Source organism: Seriola aureovittata, chromosome 1 (genome assembly GCF_021018895.1).
Source record: "Seriola aureovittata isolate HTS-2021-v1 ecotype China chromosome 1, ASM2101889v1, whole genome shotgun sequence".
NCBI lineage: Eukaryota > Metazoa > Chordata > Actinopteri > Carangiformes > Carangidae > Seriola > Seriola aureovittata.
In genome coordinates this window covers 26,635,986-26,658,692 of record NC_079364.1, presented here as the reverse complement: position 1 = coordinate 26,658,692, position 22,707 = coordinate 26,635,986, and the positions used below count along the sequence as shown (strand labels likewise).

General features: G+C 40.3%; 1 protein-coding gene across 1 annotated transcript in view; it reads left to right on the top strand.

The window, feature by feature from the left end:
- The window catches only part of igf1rb (insulin-like growth factor 1b receptor), a 54,327-nt gene that overhangs the window by 10,617 nt on the left and 21,003 nt on the right, over positions 1 to 22,707 (top strand). The window contains exons 3-5 of the mRNA XM_056375240.1: positions 20,458 to 20,761; positions 21,148 to 21,284; positions 22,171 to 22,315. Coding sequence (XP_056231215.1) covers positions 20,458 to 20,761; positions 21,148 to 21,284; positions 22,171 to 22,315 — 586 coding nt within the window. The remainder of the gene's footprint in view (positions 1 to 20,457; positions 20,762 to 21,147; positions 21,285 to 22,170; positions 22,316 to 22,707) is intronic.

The window sequence follows — 22,707 nt, the reverse complement described above, 5'->3', positions numbered from 1 at the left end:
GCTAATAAATCAAGCATTTGTTAACTTGAGGGAAGGCTTCTGTCGTCGTGATCAGTTGTCTCCACATTGCCAGGGCCAGGGACGCCCACACTGCCGAGACGGCTGATGTGCTTGGCATGGAGTCATGTAAGCAGTCGAATACGCTGCATCCTTCTGCTTTCAAGATGCTTCAATAAATTTGACGTGTTCTCCCCTTTGCACGCAATTGTTTTTAAACATTTCTTGCACTTTGCAGTGTTGGAATCCTTTCGAGTGAAATACCGTTTAGCTTTAGGCATTTTAACAGTGTTTATGATAGCTACTAGCTAACAGTAGGCTACCATCAGAGCAAGTGTAATAATGTTAACTAGCAATGGCACGTGACGCTTGTATTGTCTGTAACATCTGTTTCAGAACACCAGAGGGCAAATATTTTAGTTGACAGCTCAGGCACCAAACTGAAGAACAGAAATCTGCGCTTAGTTGTTTTCAGTCCGGTAGGCACCGGTCATATAGGAACCAGCGCCATGTTGGCAACAGGTCTCAGTGATTTCTACCACTTGTTGCTACTAAAACCTCTGTTAACACTACTGCAAACTCCAGTGCTGCAGCAGCTCTTCTTGTTTGCAGCAATATGATGCCACAGTCCATCAGATACTCACAGACCTCCGCTCGACTATAGTCTTGACTAACTGGTGCCTGCACAGTTGAAATGTTGCCTAGTTGAAAAATTTCTTTTAGGGGTCTCGATAATTTCACCACCCTTACTGCAAAGCCTCACGGTCGCTGTTTGTCCCCGGCCATATCTTAGAACCTGACTAACTAGACAGATTGGATACTTTCAGGCATGGCTAATGTGTTGAAGTTCAGTTGGTATCCTCCTCTCTTGAGAGGTTGACATGTTTTGTTAAGTTCAAATAGACTAAATATAGAAGAAGTGGAGAAAAGACCCTGTGAAGATGCACAAGCAGTCTACTGGGCTCCAGTGGGAGTGTGTCAGCCGGGGCAAATGGGCCATCAGTTGCCGCTGCCGCTGCCTGAAAACAGAATTGATCTCAGACAACATGAGCTCTACTGCTCTCACTGCAGAGACCGCATTGTTGTGCTATTTATTAGGCAGTTTATTGGAGAAGTCTGGTGGTTGTAAAGCCAGGCTTCATTAAAGTAAGGAAGGCCGATGGCTGAGTAGTCGAGCTGGCTGACCAAACAGCGCTGATTTCCTCAAGTTGGTGTCTGGCAGCTCCGGTACCTGCAGATCAGAGGCTGCCTACATGTATGCTCGGCAATCCAGTGTGTGATAGTATTATGTTGCAATAAAGAGAGTAAAGCCTGGTGCTGCTGTACTTGGATCATATGTGTTTATTTGACTTTGTACCACGGAGGATTATATTTTCATGATTGTCGTTTGTACCTTCTGATAATGTCCTCAATCAAGCTTCAGTAGTCTTATGAGGGATCTATAGTTTGAATATGTGCCTTGCTCACAGCCCTTATGCTGTGCTGACATGAAAGTCAACTTTGTGTTCAGAGGCATTGTATTTTCAGAGCTGGTCATGGACATGCTTTCGGCCTGAACACATTCACAAAACTCTTACAGGGAAAAGAGAGGCTCGAAGTCTGTTTCCTTCTCTGGGAAAGTGGAGTGTTTTTTAGTCGTGGTGGTGGGGGCTGCATTCTCCCGTGTTTACTTCCTTCATTTGTTTTTTGGAATCTGGTTTGGGTGTTTTGTCTCGTTCATAACTCATATGCTTCTTCTAAAGAAGAGCCATGTCTGTGCATGCTGGGACACAAACACACTGTCTCTCTCTCTCTCTCTCTCTCTCGCTTTCTTTCTCTCTCAAACACACAAACCCGCACACACGCTCACACATTGAACAGCATGGGGGATGTTTTTCCGGTGCTTTGTATGGTCTGAGGAGATGAAAGCACATCATTAAAGTACAAAGTAGGTCTTCTGGGATTTACTGGAAGGAATTTTTGTCTTTTGTTAACCCCAGGCTGAAGGGATTACACATTAAACTAGAAGGATTGTCTTCAGGGTTGTTCTTTAGCCTGCCACTAGATTAATTTACCATACTTGACATGTCAGTGTTTGCTCATTTATATTTATAGTCACTCAGCTGACATAATATCCTGATGAGACATTGGACCTCATTCATTAACGTTCTTAGTACACAAAAGTAATGTGCGTATGTAGACAGAGGGTGTTTCATGTTTGACTGACCTGCTTTTGTCTCTGTGTAAATTGATACCTGTGGTTTAATTAAGATGAAGTTGTTACTTTTCTGAGGTATTACAACTCGAGATAAGAATCATGGCTGGAAACTTCTCTATTGTGTAAAGTATTGTGTCTGACTTTGGTCACTTCTAGTGGTAGAATCCAGAAAGACAGACACATAGACAGCAGAACACCCAGTTACCCCCACCACCATACCAACTAGGCCTGTGCGATATGAGGAAAATCTGCGGGCTCCATCTGACAAGTGAAATGTTCACGTTCTGTGTATGAATGCAGGTTTTCCCTAAGATGCCGGAGGGCTTATGTTGAGGTTGCGGCGGTGCGAGAGCAGGGGTTCTCTCATCAGGTTTAGCTAAATAATGACGTATTTTGTTTCATTGCAGCCGTTTGCTAAAATCAAAAAAGTTCATTTTATTTCTCATTAATGTACACTCAGCACCCCATCTTGACAGAAAAAAACAGAAATGTAGAAATTTTTGCAAATTTATTAAAAAAGAAAAACTGAAATATCACATGGTCATAAGTATTCAGACCCTTTGCTGTGACACTCATATTTAACTCACATGCTGTCCATTTCTTCTGATCCTCCTTGAGATGGTTCTACTCCTTCATTGGAGTCCAGCTGTGTTTAATTAAACTGATTGGACTTGATTAGGAAAGGCACACACCTGTCTATATAAGACCTTACAGCTCACAGTGCATGTCAGAGCAAATGAGAATCATGAGGTCGAAGGAACTGCCCAAGAGCTCAGAGACAGAATTGTGGCAAGGCACAGATCTGGCCAAGGTCACAAAAGAATTTCTGCAGCACTCAAGGTTCCTAAGAGCACAGTGGCCTCCATAATCCTTAAATGGAAGAAGTTTGTGACGACCAGAACTCTTCCTAGACCTGGCCGTCCAGCCAAACTGAGCAATCGTGGGAGAAGAGCCTTGGTGAGAGAGGTAAAGAAGAACCCAAAGGTCACTGTGGCTGAGCTCCAGAGATGCAGTAGGGAGATGGGAGAAAGCTCCACAAAGTCAACTATCACTGCAGCCCTCCACCAGTCGGGGCTTTATGGCAGAGTGGCCCGACGGAAGCCTCTCTTCAGTGCAAGACATATGAAAGCCTGCATAGAGTTTGCCAAAAAACACATGAAGGACTCCCAGACTATGAGAAATAAGATTCTCTGGTCTGATGAGACCAAGATTGAACTTTTTGTATTGCGGCAACTGCTGTCTCAGTCAGTAGCTACAGAGTTTACACAAATTTGTGGCAAGTTAAGCTGCAGTCTACATACAGAAAGCGTCCCTTTGAACTTGGTAATAACAATTTACTTATAGCTTTATGCTAGCGCACTGTCGTTGTATAAAATAAACTTCGGTGGATAGGAGCAGTTGAAAATTTGGCTTTTCTTTGTGTTTAAAGCTTGTTTAACAGGTGGTGTGATGAATGACGCTGTTCGCAACTCCAGTAAAACGCTTGCTTTGTCACTCATGTCGCTGAGGCGCTGCACATCCGTGAATACATGGTGCATGTAAAAAAAAAAATTAATTCATCTGGTTTCAGTCAGTTTTGTTTTTGTTGTTTGTATTGTACATGTTCATATTGCGATCAACTATCTTAATGCCTAAAATCTAAAGCCTGGTATTGGGGCGAAGGGGATAAGGTGTGCTGAGTATCAGAACACATCTAAAAAAAAGTGTCTTTTTAATCTGCCATGTAATTTAATTTGAAAAATATAAAATTGTGTCTGGTTTCACACACTCTTTTTACATTAACAAGTACTGCTGTGATTTTTCAAATTCTAGTGCTGGATACATTACTTGTGCATCAGTGAAATTGTGCATGTTAGCTGACATGTATGAAATGCAGAATCAGCTGTCTAGCAGGAAAACACACTTCTGTGTATGTGAACGAGGGTTAAAGAGAGTCCAACAGAGAGAGTGAGTTATGGACTCGGTTCCAGCCCCCCTCGCACTCCTGTTTTCTGGTTGGTTTTGGATGTGGTATATCCAGTGTTTATTTACCCAGTGCTTCTCTAGTGCTAAATGTGAAGCAATTTTTAAACATATATTTTCTTAACGTGAACTAGTCTTTTCTCAGTGTCTGTCTCACTGATGTTTTTGTGGTTTTCAGTAGTGAACCATCTCTGCTGTGCTTGACCTTGAGTTTTGAGTTTTTGCTCTCTCCCAGTATGTTCTAGATGAGGTAGTCGGGATGGGCACACTGTTAAGGTGTTGATTTGCACTGTTAAATTGTATTCAGGGTTTTGGACTGAGACAAAATGCCTCCAGAAAAACCCACTTACTTTATTGATCCTCCTTTCAGCTGTACTTTCTCCCTACACTTTCTAAATACAACCAAAAGTTGGTTACTGTGTATTCTCTCTCATAATTTTTCTGTTTTCCTCTCTTAGAATGAATCAGCTGTCGTGGGGGTCAGATATCAGTCTAGCGACAGTATAGGTCTTCGCAGGTAAAGTCGGAGACTGGACAAATTCTACTCAGTCTAATTGAGTCAGGTAGAGTCTTGGTTTACTGCCGTGGGTCTCAGGTTTATGTGGCAATATGTCGGATATCTGAAAAGGTCTGAATGGACCTGAGCGTACACAGGATCAGATGTGTTTCAAGGCGAGAGGGAGAATGAAAACTGAACTTCACAGCTCACCACAGCTTTGTTCTGATGAGGAAAAATTATCGTATTTTAGGAAAATCAAAATTATGCTTTTTGTCCATCTATTGCCCAATAATAATAATAATAATTATTATTATTATTATTATTATTATTATTATTATTATTACTATTATTATATAGGTTTCAATGTGTTTTCATTAGCTTAGGAGGAGCCCTTCATATCTACATATGCAGCGGGGTCTCTTCCATGGAGCCCAGCATGTTGCAACGCATATTTCTACAGTAGCCCAGAATGGACAAACCAAACGCTTGCTTTAGAGAGGGCTTTTCAGGTTACCTGAGGTTACGTGTAGGCTACTGTAGGTTCTCCTACACACTTGGAAAGGGAGCGGTGGGGGGGGGGGGTAGTATTAATCTGCAACCTCACTGCTAGATGCCAGTAAATCCGACACACTGGTCCTTTAATGTATAGTGCATCACGTAGGGTTCAGGTAGGTTGTCCACAACTCCATTTCAGATTGGGTCCAAAATCTTGAACCTGTAAAGACCTCTAGCACACAGTAACCATAACATTAGAACCCATGTTAACCCAAAACATGGAAAGCACAGCTGCATTTCCATAAAATCAATATGTATCTAAATTTTACATACGTTTGCTGTCTGTATGTACTGTTGGAAGCCGTGATACATTAACAGGCATTGCACAGTGTGTTGCAAAGTCAATAATACCATTAAACCAGCAAAACTGACTGAATGTCTATTTGCAGAGTGATTGGATGTGAAACAGAGGTTTCAGATTGTCATACAAGCAGTCTAACTGCTTGTTATCAGCTGTTGTGGTGTGTTATTTAGAAATGATGGGCAAAAAAGATATTTGGTGCAACACTAAATGACTTAATATGTGAAATTTTTAAAAGATGGAGAGCAATAGTGAAAGAGTAAAGGAGAGGAAGGGAAGAGAGGAAATGACTGGATGAGGTTGTGATGTACTGAGGCAGATGTACTGAGTGTTGATGGATATGAAGCAGCTTGGTGCTGAAGCTTTGCTGCTCCACAAGGTTGTTGCTGTTCAAATCAGCTGACATCACTCAGTGTTTCAGTAAGTTCAGATATTGTTTCTTTGTGTGTGTTTTTAAATTGAACTGGGTTGTGCAGGTCAGGGCTTGCTTATAAAACTACCGCATGTGTCTGTCGCCTAATAGACTATATAAATACAGAATGTGCAGTAGAGTAGTACAGTACGTAGTGACACATATCTGGACAGCCACATATAGGAACAGCACGGATAACAACATCGACAGTATCTGGTGTATACATTATGTAAGGCAACAGGGGAGAGGGTGGAGGTGGTAAGAGGAGCCTGGCCCCAGCAGAGAGGTTGTGTTATCCAGACAGTCTGACTTGTGTGACCCAGTGCTTAGGGCTTAAGGAAGCCCAGTGACTACTAGTTCCTGCTGATGTCTGTCTAATCTCCACTATGATTAGCTCAATACCATAATGTACAGACACCCACTCTCGCTTGATACGCACACTTGTCTGGAATTTGGCGAAACTGGCTTTGATTAATGCAGTTGCCTGTTTGGTATCCAGCCCTGAGCGTGAATGATAGATGTTCTCTCTCCCCTTTACAGTTATCGCAAATATGACCCATAGGGCCAATACATTTACTAAACATATACCTGCCTTCATTTTCAGCACCTACATTTTCATCAAATGTGATTACTGTGTTATCTTGTGGGTGTGTTGTTTCGAATCAGAGTACTTGAATGCCAGTTGACTCTACTGGAGGGATGAACACTATCCTATTATCCCAAAGATATTCCCTCATTTGGTGTTTTGATGCTGGTGGTGGAGAACGCTGTCTAACACTTTGGTCCAACACCTCCCATAGGTGTTCAACTGGATTGAGATTTGCTGAGTGTGAAGACTATAGCATATGAGTCACATCATTTACATACTCATCAAACCATCCACTTGTGTCCCGTGTGGAGGTATCTACATTTGCTGTGTTTCTTCTCATTTATTCAGTTTTTCCTTTAATTTGTCCCAGACAATAGCATATGAAATGTTAGCATCAATGTTGGACTTTTGCCATATTGTAGGACAGCTGCCCAGCAGGTGATTAGAGGCCTAAATAAAAAGTAAATACCAGGAAGAATAAGTAAATAAGAATAAATTATGTTTTAAACTTATAGTAGACCTTTCAAACTAGTCTGTGATCATTCACAGAGGGAAAAGAGACATGGGGGTGACACAGGTCCCAACTGTAATGTAGTACAAGATGTGATTGATGATAAAACTAATGTTGCAAAAAATGTTTCTTATTCTAGTAAAACTTTTAACTCTCTGATCTTAAAATATTTATTATTGTTTTAATATTAATTGATTTTATCTAGTCTGTTAGACTTATTGCTACAAACAAAACTTTGTACCTGTATTGCCTAAAAATAAGATTACAGCAGAATTTATCAAAATAAATATGCATTGCTGACACATGACTTGGCTTCTTCTATTTTTAGAGTGTTCAACAGCAATATGCAGTATATATAGGTCACTATGTTTGCTACACTATAACTACTTGTAGTTGGTGCAACCAGCCCTTTGTTTGGAATCATAGCTTTGGAAGAGCCAGTCAGACCTCTGGGTTGAGTCATATTTGGTTAAATGATCTGTGAGAAACTGGAGGTCAGACCCACTCCTTTTCTAAGCAATCAGTAAAATGTCACAATTAAATATGATGATCTCGTCCTTTGGGAATTGTAATAACAGCCTTGTTATGTTCATCCACAGCACGCCTTCTAAAAGTAGTTATTGATCATCACATCTGAAATCACAACATATGATGACACAAAACTAGGCATGCACCCCATACCCTAACCCAGAACCCGGAGGCTGTCGGTAATTATAGGGGATGCTTTGTAAACCAGGCACATCCATGACTACTTTTAGTGAACAGTCACACCCATCCATGGAATTCCTGGAAGAGAACATTACTGGTTTGGCTGTGTTGAAGTGCCTACTGTAATTATGTGGCCTTTAATTGTGCTCTGTTAACACCGTCACATCGGGATGAGCTGTGACCAGGGACTGAGATCAGTCTCTTGTTTGTGGATTTGAGTCGGAATAGTTTATGTTTTGTTATAAAGGTTCATTTTTCATCATGTCACTCTGCCACGATAACTCGAGAAAAACAATGAAAGAGAGAAAAAAAAGACAAAACACTTCGGCCCCGTTAGAGGCTTTAGAGTCCTACTTCTGATGGATGTAATGTGATTGGATGTAACAACCTCCATATAATATTGAAAAGAACAAAAACATTAACAGTTGGTAACTTTTATTCACTGATAATTCTGCTCCTTTTTTTTGTTCACTAATATGTTTTCATTTTGAAACAAAAACCAGACGAGTTTATCTCTGTACCAGAAACAATCTCCGTCCGTACTAACACAACTGAAATTTCATATCACATGACCATTCACACGCACTGGGCATGTTTGTACCGGTGTAAACAGGAAGCAGATTGACTATTTGGCAGTTGATTTCTTAGTTGCATAAAATACTACGAACAATTATACAATTATAAAATCAAGAATTGAACTGCACAACAGCCGCTAGCTAAAACAACAATGTTTGTAATTAATATCCATATTGTTGTTATTGTTATCCATGTATAGTTAAGGCTGATGCTGTTTGTTTTCATCTGGAAAATGGTCATGTGATAGGAGCATGACATATCAGTGAAGGATATGTCGTGACCAACGTAGATGTCTGAGTCATCATCCGAGTCTCAATTTTTGCCCATGCAAACTAAAAAACAACCCCAGAGTTTTCAAGTGAAACGGGACCAGCAGTGTTTCCAAAAGTCTCCATTTTAGGGTGGACACCTTGTATAAACATAGCACAGCACAAGTTATGCGTTTTAAAACTAAAACATTAGTGTGGATGTAGCCTAAAGGTAGGCTTCTAATTTGAGGTTTTTTTTCTAGTAACATGGCAGAGAGCCCCCCAGCTTCAATTAACTTATTTGTATAACAATGTTTAGTTTTGCTGTTTCGTTCCATGACAAAATGAGCATCTCATCCCACGTTACATAAAGCAGTGTTGCCAGTTTTCCTGCCATAATTTCAGCTACAACTGGAGCATTTATTGCTAACAATCTCCTGCCAGGTTTGGTTGACCAAACATCTCGTACATAATAGGTATTAGGTACCTGGTCAGAAGGTCTGATACATCACCTTCTCCATACAAGGTGATATATCACAACTGAATTGCTTTGGGAATCTCTTCTTATCATAGGAAGTTGGATAAATGTACAAGACACCCAGGCCTTGAATTCTGGTTGTAATAGGTTTCCCAACATTTTTTGGGACTGCCAGAGAGATACTGTAGGTCATTCGCACAGCAACCAGGCCATGGTGTCACAAGGTGAATAGGAATGTTATACTCTGCCTCCTTCATCCTTTCCATTAAATTCCAGGGATATTTCTGTCTTCCCGCGGCAAGTAAACACACAAACACAAAGACTTAGGAGGAATGTAGACAACTCCTTCTGATGCTCTGTTTGTCTGTGTCTGTGTCTGTGTGTGTCAACAAAATTAGGAACCAAGATTTACATTTCAGATTTTGAATTCCTCAAGACAGAGAGATTCTCTCTCAAAAGCTGTGTGAAGCCACTAATTTAATTTGCACATTCAGACTAAAAGGGGACTGAAGTAAATCTTTAGATGGTTGCGGGACTTCTTCAAAACATTGACTCTGTTGTTTCATTGTAGGTTTGAGAAATTAATCTGCCGTAGGACAGCAAAGTTTACAAGTTGAAATCTAACAATAGATTCACATGATTAAGACAGAGACAGAAAATACACTAACGACAATAAGGTTGACGATTAGGTTCATGGTGTCTGTTGACATGTAAAACCCTGGACTTAATGCTGCATCAGAAGCAATCTGATATTTTGTCATAATTGCTGTGACATTGCCTTGTTTCAGTGTGAAGTTTACTAATATCATTACATCAACAATAAAAGTTTCAGCCTTTTAAGGATCTGCTGTTTAAATTATTTCTCAAACAATTTCAGAACAGTAAAAGAGGACAGTGGTGAAGAACACAGCATGTTTACTGAAAACAGCAGCGATCTAAGTAGTCCGTAAGTAGTTGAGAATGTCTTGTTATTTACTGAATTTTGACATTTTCCCATAGTAAGTCATAGTGAGGAAGATAAACATTGGAAATGTTACCAGGCCTAATATGGCCTGTTTGTGTAGTTTGCAAAGATCCATGGCCACAGAATACATATCAGGAAGTATTATTGTATAGTACACCCCATCTCAAATAAACACTATTTACAGTGAAGTTTGGGGGTTTAGTGAACTTGGTTTTAAATGATAAAATTGGGTTGTGTGTGATCTCTTGTCTTAATGGGTGTGTTACACACAGATTGGCATGCAGAGTGCATGTTAAGGCCAATTCTTGTAAGATGTCAACAACCTTGTCATTTGACCCAGACATAACCATCAAAAGTGATTCTCATTGTCTCTCTTTGTTATTCCTGCAACCCTCTTTGCCCTTTTGATTTGTCTTGTCTTTTGAAGGTCAGTCAGCAGGGGGATGCCAGGAATTCCTTTTGTCTGTAGTTAATCCTGTAGTGTCAGCTGATCTGACAGATACTTGTTCACAACAAGTTCCACAAGGTTAACCGTTAGCTCTGTTTAGACTAGCTTAAACAAAATATGTTTTCCAGATATTTTGACTATTACAAGGATTATGATTAGCCTTGCCACTATCATAACAACCTGTGTTGTGGAAAAGCTGATAAGGCTTGTTTTTTCATTGCTGTGGAAGTTAACTGGTGACTTGATAGAATGAGTAAAGATTTGCTGTTTGCTGTATGTAGATAGAAAAAGTAGTCATCAAAGAGTAGAAAGAGAGAAATTGCAATTACTATATTTCCTTTGTTATGATCACCCAACTAGAACTAACTCTGAGTGCGATCCCACAAACTTCACAAATTGGCAAGAGGCAAAGGAGTAACACATGGCTGTTACTTTGACTGTGTACAGTACATTGACAGTTCTTGTAAAATTATGTTGAACATTTCACAGTATAGCTAAAAAGTGTGGGAAAGTTTGAGAAAAAAAGACATTGGGAAAATTAATGCTGCTGTAACAATTTTCTAGAAATGTATAATGCTGCCTTGGAGGAAAATAAACTGCTGCCTTCTTTGTGTCTGATAAGCCTTCACACTGTGCTTCCTGGTTCATATTTCATCTTCTCACCAGTGCCCTGTAGCAACATGCCCACACAAACACAGACCCTTGCAGATGTTTTATCATATCCACACTAAACCACTTTGTGTCGTCAGCCCTCCAGTTTGACCTTTTTTCACATCATGGATTTTTCCTGAAGTATGTCATGCTAGCACAGACTTGGTTAGGTGCTGTATGGCATTGATATTTATTTATTTCTTTAGACCCGTTGTTCCCAACTTTCAGAGGAAGTACCCTTCATTGACATCTGCATTTATTGCAACCATTTATTCATCACTTTTAGCCACCTGTTTTAACTTTTTATCCATTGATTTTTAGCTATCTACAATGACCATTTATTCATTACTTTAAGTAAAACATTTCAAGTGTTATCCATTAAGTTTAGCTAACTATTTCATTTGTTTATCTATTAATTTTGGCTATCCATTTATCCACTACTTGAGCTAACTATTTAAACTTTTTATTCTTCAATTTTAGCTATCTGCTATTAATCATTATCTCTAGTAAAGAATTTCCACTATTATCTATTAATTTTAGCTAATTATTTCAACCATTTAGGTATTACTTTTAGCTACGGCTGGGCAATAAAACGGTAGCAATAATTATTGCGACTAAATAGAACAGTTTAAAAACACAATTGACTGTCTGGTTTCTTCAACTTTCACTCAGGAGCAAAAATCATCCTTTAAACCTGAAAGAAATAACAATGTGGCATTTATCGTGATAAATATCGTATCGATATCGATTGATATGGAAATTTCCATTGTGATAACAGTTTTGGCCATATCGCCCAGCCCTAGTTTCAGCTATTTGCACTGATTCATTTCAGCTCATTATTGAAGCTGTTTATTTATTACTTTGAACCAACAATGTCAACTATTGATTCATTGATTTTAATAAATTAATTTCAGCCATTTACCTATTACTTTCAGCCGTAACTATTTCCATTGTTTATCTTTTACTTTTAGCTACTGTCACGGTTTCAACTTCTATGCTTGCGAACACACTCTTGACATGTGGTGTTCAGGTGGTACAGCGGACTGAATGTGTGGATATTCGTTCGATTCACATCGTATTTTGTATTTTATTAATTTAGTTTAGGTACTCTGCAGAAGTACCCTTTGGGGTGCATGTTCCCTGGTTGGGAGTCACTACTCTAGACCATCAGATACTATAGTTGTTTACCTGTATTCATGCTGTCACATCACTCAGCAAGCCTAGAAACGAGATGTGATTTACAGTCTCAGGAGCTATAGTACATCTTGGTATGATGTGATGAGATGACAGGCAGCAGGATCTTCACACCCAGTGTGAATCCCCTTTTTATTGAAAGAGTGAGCCAGGGAGAAAAGCATGTCCAGCTTTTCATCACTAACAGGAATGATGTTCAGAGAGTGCTTCACCTCTGTTAGTGTTTTTCCCTCTGAACAGACTGTAATTATCAACAGGAAGCTTCAGACCACACATCTCCTGTGGGACTCGTCCTTACACTGGGAGGAGTGAGGGGGGAGAGGAGGAGGAAATCCAGTATTACTTTTCATATTCCTGTCAGCGCCTGTGTGCAAACTACAGCTCTTTACCTGTACTAAACAGCTGGTGCTTAACCTGAACCCTGCCTGTACTTGTTTAAGTGTTTGCTTTTGTGTTTAACAAACCTAAATATCTGATTCTGCATTAAAGTGAAGACTTGTGGAGTTCCTTTTTACACACAATTAATTTATTAATTTAATTGCAAAAGGCGCAAGTGAAGCTGTCTCTGAGTCATATACTACTTAGCCCCAGCCAATGAAAACTATACCTCACCTGTCCTGTTCCTAATGACCAATGATTGTCTCCATCCAAATGCTGTGCAGGTTTTCTATGAATGAGGGTCAAGAGGTTATGATTACATAAAATATAAAATATTTCCAGTAATTCTGGCACATTGTGTTAGTTTGTTTGAATATAGCAATTTTCTTTGTTCCTGGATTTTGGCAGCCCAAACGCAGCTGTTATGGTTGATGATGTGCTCACTCTTTCTTGTTGTCTCTATTGCTCCAAACTGTTTATGAGCAGTCTGTTTGTCAGGCTTGACGATTGTCAGGTCGTGATGTCTCGTATCTGCTGGGAACCTCCAGAGATGAACGGGACAGTACTGGTCAGCCTGTGTAGAGCTGTGAATGGATTGAATGAATGGAGATCCTTGTTCTACTGATGCGAATCAGCCTGTAGACACGACACATGCTACCGACTGACTGGTTCTCTGAATGACTGATTCACTGACTGAACCTACACACTGACAGACTGTCTGTCTGGTTGTAACAGAGCTTGCTTTGTATGAGACTGGAAACACTGAAATATTGTTGTGTTTTCTGTCCATCATCACCTTCTTGTTCTTGTTGAGGAGAATATTGGTGTTGTTTATTTCCCAATTGAGCCTGAGTACTGGAACACACTGGGAGGACATGGAGTGTGTGGAGTTTGGAAATAGGACAAGGAGGATAATTTCCACACTCACTCAATTCAAACAGTCTCATACACACATCAAACTTTCAGAAAGTGGGAAAAACAAAGTGAGTCTGGAAACATCTGGTACCTAATTTTTTCATCAGTTTTGAGTTTATAAATGTAAAAGACTGTTCTGGTTGGGGAAGGCAGCAGATGCACACCAGTGGCCTCATGCACTGTACAAACGTTGTGTATGCACAAAAACATTGCGTACACAATCTTTCACAATCATGGTTGAATGTATGGAGTGAAATGAACATGAGAATTTGCGTTCGTCCACACCAGCTGTGTCTGTCACACACACACGTTTCTAATGATTTTTACTCAATTGGTGACACTTAGAGGTGAAGCAGTGAAACTACTAATGTTACGAATTGGTTTACGGGTTTGTCAGACACGTATGAAAACAACTACTTTTCCAACTGAGTTGCACAGCATAGACACGTGGACCGTACGGAGGTAAATAAGTGGACATAACATCGTGCGCAATAAGGATGCAATATATACCTTAGTAACAATGGCAGCTTTGACCTTATGAGAAGACATTGTTAATGGCAGAATGAGAAGGGAACGGGTATTTATGGGACTCCACTGCTTGGTTTTGCCATTCATCCTGTTTCTGAAGAGAGGGGTAGCCCAGGAATATTTATACTCATTAGTGTATTAAATTTAGGGTGGAGAAAGGGGATGTACAAAGAAAATGTGCGTACGCAGTTTTCCATCTTACTTGCTTACGTGCTAACACTACAAGGTTCTGGACATGAGACCCCTGGTAACACAATGATTGTTTGGCATGTTCTGGTTTAGAGAAAGAAAAATGAGAAATTACAGCAACACGCCGGCCAAACCAGTTGGTTTCAGACCCATTTGAGTTGGGGCTGAGAATCAAAGCTGTGGTGCACATACAGTCAATAAGGGCTGAATGCTGATGAATGAAGTGGTGCAGATCGATATTCTTTTGTCTGCTGGTCAGTTGTAACAGAGACAGTCATGTGGCTCTGGTTATTTTTGTTGGTGAGGGAAGGTCGAGGTCTGATCTCTCAAAGCTCTAGATTGAATCATCACCCTGTAGATTAAATGACATGGCAAATGTCTGACATCAGATGTTTTATTTATGTTTTTTTTATTATTATTTATTCATTTATTAGAGTTCTGGATTTTTACAAAATATTACTGATAAAAGATAAAAGATATCCATTCTCTAGCCACCATCCTCAGCAGTCACTGTCTATCTCAGCCATAATGCAGATTCCTACAACATCATCATCATCACCACAGGTGTTATAACTAATTTGAGGGAGGACATTTTAAGTACCCCACTGCTCCAAAAATGTGTTAGTCTACCTGTATGCTTTGGCTTCACTGTGCAGAATGATTTATGAGAGTAGCAGATACTAGAAGGCCTTTTTCCACATTTAACACTGAGGAAAGAAAGTTTCTCTGTCCTCTCCTTAAAGTTTTAGACATATACGTGCAAAATGACATCACAAATGGGAACTAGAAAGCCAACCATGGTCCAAAATGCAACTTGCACAAATGTGATGAGGAGACTATTCAGGAAAAGTGAGTAGAACTAACTTAACAGATTTGAACTCATTTTGTGGAAAAGCTTCATCAGAACAAATTATTATTAAATCTTTTTTTATTTTTATATGTTTTATAACATGTCTGGAGGGCTTCTTTAAGAAGCTTGTTTAATTATCTTAATAATTAAGAGATCTAGATCATTGATCTGTATTTATTTCTGTAGAAAATTATGTGAAAAAGTCTGTTATTCAAACTTTCTTTATGATAAGTCATGATGTTGACGTCTCAGACAAGGTTTGATTTTTGACAAAAAATTCAAGTGCAAATCTTTAGACTTTGATGGATGTTTTAGGTTTATGACATGTCAAAGACTAAACTTAATTAATACCAAAATTAGATAAAGATAGATTGATAAAGAGATGGCAACTGCCAAAAGATGTTTTGTACGTAAAAGGAAAGCAGGTAAGCTGTTACTGTCTGGATACGTCTGCTGATACACAGTAACTGTGTATTGAGGGTTAAACCTGTGAAATATTAACTGATAAATTTCCGGTTGGCACTGCTGGAATCGAAGCGATGCAGATCAGTATCTGTGTTTTTGAATCAACTGTGCTGTCATCAGTCTAGACATCTGCCTTTCCCTGTTATTGTTGTGCTGTGCTGCTGAGTAGTACATACTGTTAAAGCCTGGAGCGTCATCATAGCAACTCTGAGTCTGTGTGGTACATCCTGTTCCTATCACCCCGAGGACGGGGGCTGAAAACAAGGATTAACAATTAGAAAGGCTTTTAATTCTTAGTTGATCAGCTGATGAAGCATGAGAGAGAGAAAAACAGCAGCCCACTTATTGTTTAACCAGCCTGCGAGATACTTAGAATCAAATAGGACTCAAGTTCTATTTGATTCTTATGTGTTTGTTACTTGTAGAAGTGGCTGCTAAAACAAATTTGTTTAGAAAATGACATCCCAGACATTTTCCCGCCATACGCCTGGTGGCTGGTGTTCATTTCCGAGTCGACCTTCCTGCGGGGATGGTATTTCTCTTTCCCTGGAAGCCCTGTATCGGCTTTTTGACCCACAGCAGCGACCTTTATCCCACAGCCAGAGAGCTGCTGTGTAATGACAGAATGGAAAAGGTGAACTGCTTTACTGCACAACAGTAACTTTCTACAACTCACTCCTTGAGTTTCTAATAACGCTTTCAGGATGAAGCAAGGACACAGGAAGTAATAACTTATATAGATATTTGTACTAATAACATGATAAAAAATTTCCAAAAGAGCTCCATTAAACAATCAAATTTTCCTTGGTAAAATCATCAGGGTTTTATATGTCAGATATGTTGTCCTAATGCTGTCAATTGAATAATCACATTTCATGCTCATAAATCACATATGGTACAGTATTACATATAAGTATGAGATATATAGTATAGTATATAGTGTGTATATAGTTCCATATAGTTTAAATGGCTCAGTTTGTCATCTGGCTCCCCCAGCTGGCAGCCCTGCCTGTGTATGTGCGTGTGTGCATGCGCGCACGCTGCTTTCAGAAAGACTTGATGTGTTAAATGGCGTTTGTAGTTTCCTCCTCTACCACTTTCTTATCTCTGTCTTTAACCCCTTCTTTGTCCATTCTTTCTGCGCTTCTTCCTCTTCTGTAGTTCCTTCTCTTCCTCATCCAACCTCTACATATTCTCCTCCTCTACCTCCTTCCTCTTCCTCTTACTCCTTCACCTCCTCCCCTTGTGCTGCAGTTCTGCATCAACCTGTCTCTGAAAGTGGAGTAAGGGGGAGACAAAGGATAAAATCTGGGATCTATTATGTGGCAGCCTTCCAGAGGAGTGCTGAGGTACACTATGTACCCGTCCACCCCTCCACCCCTGTCCACCCTATACTGGTCAGTGAGTGAGTGAGGAGGCTCCACACTAACAGCTCCAACCTGAGCCAAACTTCAGACAGAGATTATCTCCTTCCTCTTTCCCCAGCTCTCTACAGCCCCAAGGCCGTACATTATCACATCGCAAAATTACACCTTTCCAACACAGCTCCCATCACCCCATCGCAGAGGTCAGAGGGCGAGCTGGAGTCGGTGGGTGGTGGGGGCTCGGAGCAGAGAAAGAACATTCTGTGCCAGAGAAATGCAGCACTGGTTGTCTACTGCTGAGCACGAAGAGCCTGCTGAATGGTTGGTGGGACCACACAGTCTGAAGGTTCTGATTGGCCTCCGTGTCAGTCAGGAGGCGGTTCAGAAGGTCATCTCATGGTCACTGCCCGGTGATGAATTATTTTCATATAGGAATGACAGTAGATTTCTTCTTCCTGAATTCAGATTCAGTCACCAACTGTTGTAAATGGAAAAATGAACAACTGATCAGAGAACTTAAAATGCCTGGCAGCACACAGATGCATTTGATTTCTTTTTCTTTTCTTTTTTGTTTGTTTGCAGTTGACATTATAATTAGGGATTTCCCAAGCAGGTGTGCTGGATTGTTTTCACAACAAAGGCATTTTGTATTTGTTGGGCCTGTGCAAACTCTATAAAAATCAATCACTGGTAGCTTTTGTGGAGTAGAAGTTCAAAATTGCTGAAGGATATGCAAAAAAATCATATTGCAATAGTTTTGGTAGATATTGTGATATGAGTCATGAGTTCAGTTGGATTGACCATTTTTGAATTTCAATTTCAGTAAAAATAATGATGATGATTTTTTTGTACCAAACAGCATGTTTCCTTATGTCTCACAGCGTCTCTGTAGCAATGCTTCATTTATGGTCTGTTGAGACACATTTTTACCTTTATCAAAAAGCCATATAAAGCTTTATATCATAGCTTTATCAAACAGCTCCTGTACTTTGGATGTTGCAGTTTCAATAATATTTCGATAAATTGTTCAGCGATAATGCACATTGTTCTAAGTATGGAAATGGTGGCATTAAATATGAGAGCTGCAGCCAGTAGTCAATTAGTTAGCAGTGTCTTCCTGTGGGATGAGCTGCTGGTGGAAACAACAGGCACGCACACAACTGTGAATATGTTTCCTGAAAAACACACTTTCTTTAAGTGTTGAGCTCCAAGTTAAAGCCGTAAAGATCAAAAGATCAAGCAGATGGTTGGAACCTTTCTGTTGTGTTTCAGGCTCTGGGAATGATTTCCTATTCCAATTTGACATCTGCTTTTTCTACAAATAGCCTCACAATCAGCATCCAGCTCTTTCAGCATCAGTTTACTCGTTTTTAATAAAATAAGAACAACTCGCGAGTCTGATGACGAAAACATTGATTCTGGTCTGGAGTGATTCTGGATAAATAACTGAAATCTAAATTAGAGTAGTAGCAGTAGGCATCTCCTCTGGCCTGCTGTCTTCAGTATGTTTGACAGAGCCCGTGGAGGTAGCGTGTTGAAACGTGTTGCAGGGTTTCATCCTATAAACAACGCATAATTTCCCATAACTTCACTTTGTTTGGTTTCTGTTTAAACACAGCCCTGGCCTGCCGAAGCAGATGACATAATCAAAATTACAGTTTTGTTGTTTTTTGTTCAGATATCCCTGCCCTCTTTGTTTATGCCTTACAGGACTCTGTACTCACTAACACACACAAATAATTTCAAGCAGTGATTTTCAGTGTTTCCATAGCAATTAGTGTTTGTTTCTGTGGCAGACAGTGTAAGCGCTTTGAAGGTCTCAAACGTTACTCTCTGTGGATCAGCTTTTGTGTTGTCAGTAAAGCTGGGTTCAGGGTAGAAGCTAAACGGTGATTTTTCTGTTTCTTTTTCAGTGACTGTGTGGTGGTAGAAGGCTAAATAGAACCACTATTGTTGGTATTTCCTTGGAAGTTCAACCCTACTCTCTGGAAGAAGGTGTGCGTCAGCTAATGTAACTAGCTGCTTTAGTGTTTGTCATGTTTAATTGAAAGCCCCCTGTTGTAGAGACGAAGGCCGCCGCGAGTTGTGGCTCCCTTCCATGCGTAAGTCTGTCCGGTGTTTTCCTTATGGAGCTCCTAAATCAGTTTTTCCTGTCATCAGTTAAAGTATCCTCTTATTTAGAGGGACACCACAGCAACTAGAAGAGTTATTTGTAGCAGTGCTCAGTGGAAAACCCGGACTGGAGATGCTTCTGTCACTGTAGGATCTGGGATGAGCCTCACACAGCGCTACTGGGCTCAACACCAACAACTGTGGTAGACAAAAGCTCCTACTTGTTTGTCGGATTTGGTTTTGTCAGACAGAATGATGATGATGGTTGGATATGAATATGCAGCAGCCTGCACGTCTTCTTCGCGATATGATTCCTGTTTTTGGTTATTTACAAGCTCTAATCTGGGCTGGTTCACATGTGTGTACTTATGCATTGTCAGTCATTCTCCAGGAAATACGAATCATTTGTTCAGGACTGTAGCCAATAGCGTCACACCAGGAGCTAATTTAAGCTTTGGACTCCCTGGTTGTTTATTTGTTCCACTCTTACATTTGCTAAAAGAGGGGAATGCTCCTTTACTGTGTGGGAAAATTGTGTTTTCTGGTTGCTCGATGTGACATTCAGGCACATGTTGGCGTGTTGTAATACCACAATACCGTAAGCAGATGTGCAAGATCAGTATTGTGGCCGATCAGGGTATTTGTTGATGATTGATCCATTTAACCTTTTGTTATGTAAGGAGGGCTGCAGCATTATTTTCTTGATTAATTTCTAAGTCTATAAAATGTCGTCAAGTGATCAACAATGTCCATTAGAGCCCAAGGGGACATCTTGGGTTGTCTTGTTTTGTCCAACCAATAATATAAAACCCAACTTTACAAAGACATAAAACATTAATTATCAAAATATTTTCAAACCAATTTTTCTATGAATTGATTGATTAGTCGTACGCCAGCTTTTAAATACGCCAAACTGTGTCCTATTGCTCAGTGTTGACATTTGACATTCTGCAGGTGTGCCACATCTTTAAAGGGATGGTCACTCAGTCCTGCCTGCTACAACGGGTCCAGATTGACACTCTAAACTGATATTAAACAAAACCATAGGACTCAACACATTAAACATTCTAGGAAAGCTCTGGTGTGGAGTATATTTCATTAATTCAAAGCTATTCATCTGAAAAATTGCTTTACTAATTTTAATATAGCCCATTTTGTGTGGTTTGTGCAACTGTAATGTGTAAATGCAAATATCAGATCAGTGGATATTCTACCACAGGAATCCAAATGAGATCACAGGCAACAGAGGCTAGCGTCCCCACATGTATAATATAGTGCAGTATGGCACGGATGGCCTGATGTCTCAGGTATATTTTGAACTGAAGTTAAATAACCCCGCACCTCTCTCTCTCTGTCTCCCATCCAGAGTGCCCTGAGAAGTGTGTACGGCGAGCGTGCACAGTGGACGGCGAGTGCTGCCACCCTCAGTGTCTAGGCAGCTGCACAGTCCCTGGTAGTGACACAGCATGTGCTGCATGCGTGCATTACTACCACCAAGGACGCTGTGTGGCTGACTGCCCTCGCGGCACCTACAAGTTCGAGGGCTGGCGCTGCATCAGTGCCGAGCTTTGTTCTAAAGTCCACCTCCCCGAATTCGACAGCTTCATCATCCACGGTGGAGAGTGCATGCCTGATTGCCCGTCTGGCTACACACGCACTGCACCCAACAGGTGAGCTGCAGTCTGAGCTAGGCTGAAATGGAGCCACTGGGTGGAGGTACTCTTATTGTTGGCCTGACATCGGTACCAGTTCCACACCCTGCTATTAGTTTCCATTCTGAAGTTTCATCAGGGCGAGAACAGAGTGTAATACAACAGCTACAATAAACGGCCATTAGTTTATATAATGAAAGTTTCTGGTTAAATCTTGGAATCTGTCCTAGCGATCATTTAGCTGCTCCTGTAAAACACTGATGTAAAATCTTTCAGTGACAGAAATAAAAACTAAAAGGTCAGGGGAGAGTTTTAAGACTTTAGCTAAACAGTGTGTCAGTGAAATGACATACTGCACATTTACTGTCTCCTGTCTCTCACTATCTCTCCCTGTCTGTCTCCAGTATGTCCTGTACAGCCTGTGATGGTCTGTGTGATAAAGTGTGTGAGGAGAAGGTCATCGACTCCATGGACGCTGCTCAGTCTCTCAAAGGCTGCACTGTTATCAAAGGCAACCTGCATATCAACATCCGCAGAGGCCGTAAGTTCTGCAGCGTACCACAACAACACGACAGCTAATACTAACATTTCTACACTACTTATCCTGCTGCCAGTGGACAGAGGAGTTCATATTTCACTTCACCACATCCTACATGTTTCTCAGCTGGTCTAGACAATTAGAATTACCTGTTAGTTACATACTGTTAAACCATGACTGATGACATCAAAAGGAGTTAGTTCTGCAGGGAGCTGCAGTATTTCTCAACATTTTCTCCAATCAGGAAGATTGGAGATTACCATCGTCTTTGAATGTATAGTACTATAAAAACAGAAAATATTTTTTAAGGTTAGATTAGCTGTGGAACAATGTCCCCTCAAGAATGATTGCATCCTCTTTGATTTACAGCTAAAAAGATTTTTTCATCAGCTCCTCTTGACTTGAATATTCAATATCACTTTAACACTAAAGCAATTTTTGTATTTGTATTAAAAAAGCAATGTTAGGATTAGTCTAGAACAACTTCCAAGAGGTCTGTTAAGATACGGAACTGTGTAATTTCCAGGTATTGCTCAGAAAATCGTAATTAAGAAGCAGGAGACAAGAAGGAATATGAATTAATGAGGGAAATAAATGAGAGGAAAAAAGGGGTAGAAGGTAGAAGAGATGATTCAGGCAGGTAGATTTCAGTAAATCACATCTCAAGAGAAATACCTCCAATGTTCAAGTTCCACATGTTCTACACAGAATGGGATATAAAGCAAGATTTACAGTTCAGTCCAACCATAATAGTGACATGAACCTAGTTAAGACAGTAATAAAAACTGAGTGAATAAACAGTACATACATAGACTAATAGAGCAGGTTAAGAAATTAGTATTAACACGAGTGTGTCTGTGTGTGTCTGTGTGTGTTTGTGTGCGTTTAGACAACATGGTGGCGGAGCTGGAGAGTTTCACAGGTTTGATCCAGAGGGTGACGGGTTACGTGCGGATCAGACACTCCCACACTCTGAGCTCCCTGGCCTTCCTCCGCAGCCTCAGATACATCGATGGAGAAAACCTGCTGGACGAGTACGGTCACACACAAACACACAAATTATTTAGCTATGAACACATGCAGACACAAAGTCCCAGTGTGAACCCCCAGCAGCTCACAGCAGAGGCTGAGGTTGGTGCGTGGCCACAGTCAGAGTTCAGCTCTACTCTTCGTGTTCTTACATTATATTCGACTATAGAGGAATCTCCTGAATAGCAGTAACTAATGTGAGGAAGGAATATTGTGCAGTGTTGGTGTTCTAATGTGGCCAGTCAAGGTCGTCGCTGAAATGTTGGCCGATGAGGAGAGGATGTTTTGACTGTGAGGTGCAGACTGGAACTTATGTTATGATGGACAGACTTACTTGTTTTGGGTTGGTCAACTGTAACATCGTCACAGAAATATAAAAAAACACCCTGAAGAATTT